Source organism: Gymnoscopelus microlampas (genome assembly GCF_963454915.1).
Source record: "Gymnoscopelus microlampas genome assembly, chromosome: 7".
Classification (NCBI taxonomy): domain Eukaryota; kingdom Metazoa; phylum Chordata; class Actinopteri; order Myctophiformes; family Myctophidae; genus Gymnoscopelus; species Gymnoscopelus microlampas.
Window position 1 is genome coordinate 22,690,633 of NC_139944.1, and position 7,447 is coordinate 22,698,079.

General features: G+C 42.8%; 1 protein-coding gene across 1 annotated transcript; it reads right to left on the reverse strand.

The window, feature by feature from the left end:
- Positions 1-200: 200 nt before the first annotated feature.
- npffl (neuropeptide FF-amide peptide precursor like) lies at positions 201-3,465 on the reverse strand (the record flags this gene model as incomplete). Its single annotated transcript, XM_084062627.1, has 3 exons — positions 3,265-3,465; positions 1,217-1,338; positions 201-324 (listed from the first exon to the last, which is right to left on the reverse strand). The coding sequence occupies exons 1-3, from the start codon at positions 3,412-3,414 to the stop codon at positions 201-203; spliced, it is 396 nt and encodes a 131-aa protein (XP_083918753.1). The 5' UTR covers positions 3,415-3,465.
- Positions 3,466-7,447: the final 3,982 nt, after the last annotated feature.

Here is a 7,447-nt window from a genome sequence, read left to right on the forward strand (position 1 = left end):
GTGCACTCACGCACAACTACTGTAGTATGTATAACTCAGGGCCCAGTTGGATTGGACTAGTGATGATGGTAAATGATAGAGACAAGAGCTTCATTATGCACTGTACAGTATGATTTATTTGTTAACATTTTGGTCTCTCCAGGGTTGGCTGAAGCTGCTGTGTGACCTCCTGTCATAGCAGTGATGCATGGGGTGCTGGGCTATTTCTTGCCAAATCTCTGTGGTACAGCCATGCTCCAGATCGGTCCAGGGACATTCTCCCCGTCCCGGGACTGTATCCGCTCTGCTGGGGCTCCTACCGGGACTCTGGAGCCACGGCCAAACCTGAGAAAGATAAAGAGGGAACAGGTTTTCATACACAAGAAAGTACCTGCTCAGACCATTTTCTTTTCTATTTGTTTGAATATTGTATCTATGTCACTGCTACGACGGATCCATTTGGTTCCATTTGTGCACTCTCTGAGTTAAATAAGCACTGAGGATTTTAGAGTGTACATTCGGTTCCAATACAGTTTAGATCAGTGATTCTCCATCTTTTTAATTTCAAGCAGCACCAGTTTGATATGCATCAGAGCCACAAATCCCCATTTGATACCATTTTGTTTAAATCTCTAGGACCCCAATCTACACTGTCAAATCTTCGGTGCTCATTTAACTCTGAGAGTGAACAAATTGTTCACACTCCAACCAGAAACAGTGTTTTATGTAACCAAAACAGACAAGACTCTTTTTGATAGTTTTCCCCCTCAAGGCAAAGCACAAGGTCAAGATGATCAAATTCAGGCCATATTTATGGCCAATTTAGTCATGACTCATGAGTCATCTTAAAACATGGACATCACATGGACATAATGTTTACAAATGTAGTCGTGAGGCACTTTGTGTCTTTTAAAATTTCAGATATGACAAACTGTTGCAAATGACTACTGCTGACTCATGCTCTCTGCCAGTATACTGTATGCTGACAGGATACTCATTGATACACCAAAGATCTCACAATCCTGTTCTCATCAAGCCAGGGTTATTAACCACTTCCTACCGGCTGGTGTAGACATTTCTTGTAATTTCAAGAATGTTAAAAATGTCCAAAATAGCTAAAATAGCTGATCTACAAGTACAGAATGCGCTGCAATGTGAGCTTATGTAGATCAGCCATTTTCACTGTTCATCGTATAATGAAGTACTGTATATAGAGCGCGTGCGTGCGTGTGCAGACCTCTGAGGCTGATGAAACTGGAGGATGGAGTTCCTGGTATTTCTCTGAGATCCCAGCAGGAGGGAATGCAGCACCGAGCTCAACAGACGATCATCAAACTTGTTATCTCTGATTTCACTCCCCTGACACGCACAGACACACACACACACACACACACACACACACACACACATACACACACACACACACACACACACACACACACACACACACACACACACACACACACACACACACACACACACACACACACACACACACACACACACACGCACACACACGGATACAAGAACAGTGCACACATACATGCAGAAGGACACATTACCAATCATCTACCAAGTATAGACTGTAGTGTCATGGCTTATCAGCTTAATATTTATAATGAGTTGTAAGTTAATTGTATCTTCCCTGTGCTGTTACAACTCAAAACAAGCATTCTGTATAATGGAATGAATTCTCTTCCACTTAAAGCTGCACTATGTCATTTTCCGCTTCTACCCCGGATTTGAACCCAGTTATCTGCGCAAGTGCCGACATTTTTTACAATTGAGCTAATACAGCCTGCCTGCTTGCTCAGAGGATAAATTGAACTTGACCATCAGGTCAAAATTTGTGTCAGATCCTGTGTCTAGGTGAGACATAACCTTTGACACAATCTAAATGTGTCAAAGGATACAACCACCCCAATTGCAAAAGATATATTGTATTAACAAACTCTACCATACAGATTTGACAAAATTCTAATTTATTCATTCTAACAAAGTTACATAGTGCTGCTTTAAGCCTGAAATTATGCTTTGTCATGTGGCGGAAATAGCCCATCTACGAAGTGTTTTCCTAATTGCACTGAATTTTCACTTATAATGACATCCCCAAAATAGGTGTTTATGTAGTTAAAATAATGGGCGGGGAAAAGCAGATATTGCATTTTCAGAGGGTTTGCAAAAGGCTGCGGGGTGTGACCTCTATCCAGTCTGTAAAATATTATTATGATGATGACGTTGATGATGATGATGATTATCATTGTAAGTAGCCTACATAAAGTTACATTTTAAGGATTTCAGTATACAGCCGTCACAGAAATATTCGCAAATTTCAATCTGTCCTCGTCATTATGCAGAAAATAGTGCAAAGCTTGTGGGGTTTGGGTTGGATACACCCCCCATAGCTGATTTCAATCTGAATGTTTTATCAGGACCCTAAATATGCATACTGCTATCCTGCATGAGAGCCCCCAGAAGATATATGACAGAACATTTCAAAGCGTTGCACAAACAGACTCCTCTGATGCTGGCACATCCTCTATTTGTGTAGGGATATAAGCAGACAGACAATATTCAAGTACGTCTTATCTTGAGACAGACTGAGACTGTTTCCAGCAGCAAATTAATTCAAACAGCTGTCTGCCCTAGATATTTTTGTCTTTTTTTGGCAGATGCTTTTTTTGTTTTTATTCTGAACTGAACCGACTTGACTCTTTTCAAACCAATGCTGTATATCGCTAGGGACATATCAAAGGACCAAAGCATCAGACGGCAGTTGACAATCAACGCACAGCAAAATATGGGAAGATGGGCAGGAGGGTAATCTTTGCTGCTGCGCTATAGGGACTATAGGCACTGCTCTACGTCCTCCCAGTGGGGGCTCCTCACTGGCAGGTAAGGGTAGCAGTGGAAAAAACACAGAAATGTGTGCGGAGGGTAAATTGGCATAATGACTAAATGGTAATGGTAAAAATGATAATACCAATAACAAAAGATTTTGTAAATACGATTCTCATGTAACAAAGCTATGATTGTTATAAAGCATGATGAATATTTTTGATTGCTTGTAAATAGAATAGTACAGTGTTATAAGCTGATTATAATGCATTGTGGATGAATAGATTGTATGTTCCTATTTATATGTTTATAATGTATTTTAGTTTACTTCAGTTATTTGGTAAAAAAAAAAAAAAAAAGTAGAGAAGATAGAACAGTTAGAATGGAAAGGTACAAGGTCGTAGGAAGTGAAACTCTTATTACAGATTGAGTGCTGTGTTCTCTCACCAGGCCCAGCAGGTAGTCGGCAGTGTTCTCCTCCGAGCTTCCTAGCAGGATGCCACGGCTGTCCAGTCCTCCCTGTTCCTGCAGAGCCTGGCTGACACCGGCCACAGCCAGGAGGACAGCGAGGAGCGTCATCGCTGCAGTCGTATCCATGCTGTTGGAGTGCAGAGAAGGTCAGACTGACGCTGGTGAAAGCTCAGAGAGCGGTAGGTAGATGGTTGGTCAACTGGATCCAAACGTTCAGGAGGACGATGGTGCTCTAATACGTTCAGGGTCAGATGTGCCTTGGTCTTCTTTTCCTCTGCGTCTCAGTGTCTTATATATATATGGCTTCACGCCTACCGGTTAGAAGACCCCAAGAGTATAGGCGATGGATGCTCAGAAGGGAATAAAGGGACAGGCTGGAGGAAGGAATGTCCTTAATATGGCTCTTTACCAGGTCCATTTAGCAGGATCAGGCCATTAGTGATGACTGTTAGCCATAGTACGTCATGATTTGGTCCCCTGGGTCATAACAACACAACTCTCCCAGTTATTAAACTAATAAATCCCAGTAAATGGACCCCACCAGTCCCTGTTGTCTATGCATCTCTACACGCTATGTGACGTTAGAGAAACACCCACCAACAGTTAGATTATGCTTTGATTTCATAAGGGGAGAGAAGAATCAATCACTTTTGAAGATAGAGATATATACAGTAATAACATCAACAGACACTCACACAAACTGCTCCATTATTAACATTGAATAGCACACTGAGCAGAGCTAGTGAGACTTGATGTGACTGCTTTGTGTGGTCGTAACACATTATGGGGTCTTTGAAACAGGACCAGATGCATAATGGCCAGAAAGTGACAATGTTCCTAATTCCTCTATCTCAAGGTCCTATTACCTCCATGCATGCTGCTAAACAAATTCCAAGGGAGCTTTTATGAACACATAAAAAACATAAACATCGAGAATGTAAACACTGCTTCATGCTCCCATAGTGTATTTTGAGTGTCCCCACTCGAGCGTAGACGCTTGTAACATCACCTTGGTGGTAATCAAATAAATGCACTAATGGAAGCCAGTGTGCAGAGTATTGTGGACTCTCGGTTTCTATTTTAAATGTGCAAATGTTCTAATATCCAGCACCTGGGATTTTGTCATTTGGATGTGTGTGCTTTGTGAACTAACTTTTTCTACACCCTCAGAGTAAAATTTGTGTTGAAGAAACAGAACTAGATGTAAGTGCTGTTTAGAAGCCACTTCTATCAGACATTAACTTACACCTGCAGCTCCATTTGGAGTATACCCAGGGGGCAAAGGGGGGTATGCTGCATTTGCTCTGCTATAAAAGGTTGGCCACCAGAAATAATATCTATGACCCCGTAGGATCACAACCTATATGGACAACCCGGTCAATTTTTTGCTGGAAATCCAATATGGCCGCCTCAATATTGGCCCCTATCAGTACCCAGGGGCAAAGGGGGGTATGCTGCATTTGCCCTGCCATAAAAGGTTGGCCACCAGAAATAATATCTATGACCCAGTAGGATCACAACCTATATGGACAACCCGGTCAACTTGCTGCTGGAAATCCAATATGGCCGCCTCAATATTGGCCCCTATCAAAAAATAGCTTTGGCAATAACTTTTGAACCAGATGGGCTAGAAATAAAAACTTGGTGTCTATTTCATGGTTTCAGAGCATGAGAAACTCAATGGAATACTTATCTTTATGATTGGGTGTGTCTGGCCCTTTAATTTGCATATTTCCAAGATGGATGCCACGCGAAAATGAGTTTTACTATGACTTTTACAGTGACAGCTTACTGTTATGGCAAAAAGTCTGCTTTTTAAGCAATATGAACACATTTGGTCAGTTTGAGCTTTCATTTCTATTTTGTCAATATGGGTGCAGTCATAAATAATGTATGGTATTACATTTTCCCCCAGATTTATTGATTTGTAGATCTATAGTTGTGGGGATGATTGCAGAGAAAAATCGGAGAAAAAGCCCACAATGTATCTTATGTATCATTTTAATAAACTAAATACAATATAAACATACACATGCACACTCCAAGACTTGCCAAAAACTTCAACTTTAGGGCTATACAAATTAACATAGTGGTATGCATTCAAGTAACATAACAAAATATAGACTACTTAGTGACAAATAGAGTAAAGGCGGAGTTGAGGTTGCCTACAAAAGGTTCATTTTGACCTCTATGGTGCTGTCTTGCCTGCTTCTAAAGCCAATGATACTATGGTACAATGCTATTCACTGTCACTGTTGTCATGTGTTGCACTGATCCTGCTGCATCGTGTCTCCAGTACCTGGCAACGGCATCCTAAGTAGCATGGAATTGCCTTCTTTGCACAGGAACAGAGGCATGATATTGCCTTGTTCATTGACAAAGGCAAGGCTGGCTCGGTAGATGCAAGAGGGACTGCATTGCTAGCACTGAGAGACCATCCATACAGCTTTAAGAGGGTTGATCTATTATTGAGGAACTTGTACACTCTAAGCTTACTCAGGTCAAAATCCTCCGGGTGGTCCGCTTTGGATGTATATACAGCAATTGTGAGGTCTCGTGCCTGATTGATGACATCATATGAGAGGGAATCAGAAGAGTTTTCACCAAACTCCTCAAGTGCAGGGAGATCCAGACGCATGCTGGCCTTGAACCATGCCTTCTTCCCAGTGAAAAAGGGATAGCTGGTGGTATCTCTGCCACTTAAACTATGGATAAAGGGCAGGGCACGACACTGTGCAAGCCCCAGTGCTGATACCATTTGATGGATAGGAAGGTATGAATTGTGTTCTCACCCACAGCTCTGGAAGGCATCTGACATGGGTTGCTGCATAGTAAAGGCACATGATGATGATGTCTGTGTCATTGGCATGGATGACAACTCTGTCAACTTTGTCATTCTGGACACTGTACAGGGTGTGGAGTATTATTCTTGTATCAGCTTCCTGTTGTGTGGATTCTAGTGCAGGGACATCTTCAATAGACCCCTCCTTGATCACCACACTCCTTGTCTCTTCTTTAAACCACCCACCCAGGTAAAGATGTGTTGGACCAAGGGCTGACTTAAGTTTCTCATTTTCACACCATTCGTCACAGAGGAAACTCAATAGGTTTGCCTTGTTAGCTGACACAGCAAAAAACTCCTGAGGATCTGGAGCTGTGTAACGCATACTGACTTCATATTCTTTGGTAGGTTTTGGTCGAGCATATCTGTGTTCTTGCTCAGCTGTCTTAAGACTAGGTCCACTGTACCGGTCACAACAGAAGTGAATGATCTCTGTGCCAGCAGGCACATCATTCAACAGCAGACGTTGGTATCGTTCAGCGATTGTTCCAAATGCTTCACCTTTCAGGAACGACCAATGGCGTATGGCATACATGGCATCAATAACTACTGCTGTTTTTCTGTCTTCTGTAGGCAGGTCAGGGATGCATGCAACTTTGGTCTCCTCTTTCAGGACCTTCACAAGGCTTGCCTTGGTACCTGTTCTCATCCTGCCATCTTCCTGGAAGAGGGAAGGGGGGAAGCCACTGCACTCGTGGTTGCCTATAAAGTCAACAAGGTTGAGTTCTCCACCACTGGCTATGATTTGGGTCATGCGCAGGAGGGCAGTAATTTCATTGCTCTTGCCAGGTGCTGAGGTTTTCCCCTTAGACTTTTTAGATTTTGTGTTTTGAGTGTGGGAAGTGTTAAGCTTCATTATGCTTGTCTTCTTCTGTTCACTGGACAATGACTCACACAGTGCCTTCAGACCCAGTTCTTTCACACTCATCAAGTGGTCCTTGACTGTGGAATCAGCACACTGTCCTGTAGATATGTTGATCATGGATGATGTGCTCACTGTAAATGGGTTAGTCTCCACTGCTGCCATGACCTTGACTACCATCGCTGCATCCCGGATTACACGACTCTGACCAGACTCATGGTGTGGGTTGGAGGAGTGGAGGTGGAGCATAGACTTGAGCTCTGCAGAGACAGCTGCAGTGTGGTTTTGTGTAGACCCATTTTGTCCTGGCAGCAGGGCTGAGTGTAATGCCATCCAGACTGCTTGCTTCCTTGGCATCGGCATTATAGGTCTGCTCCAGTAGCATGTCAAGAGAAACACTGTTGTGGCTGCCATCTGCTCGTCTGCCAACAAATACACCTGCCATCAGTGCTTCA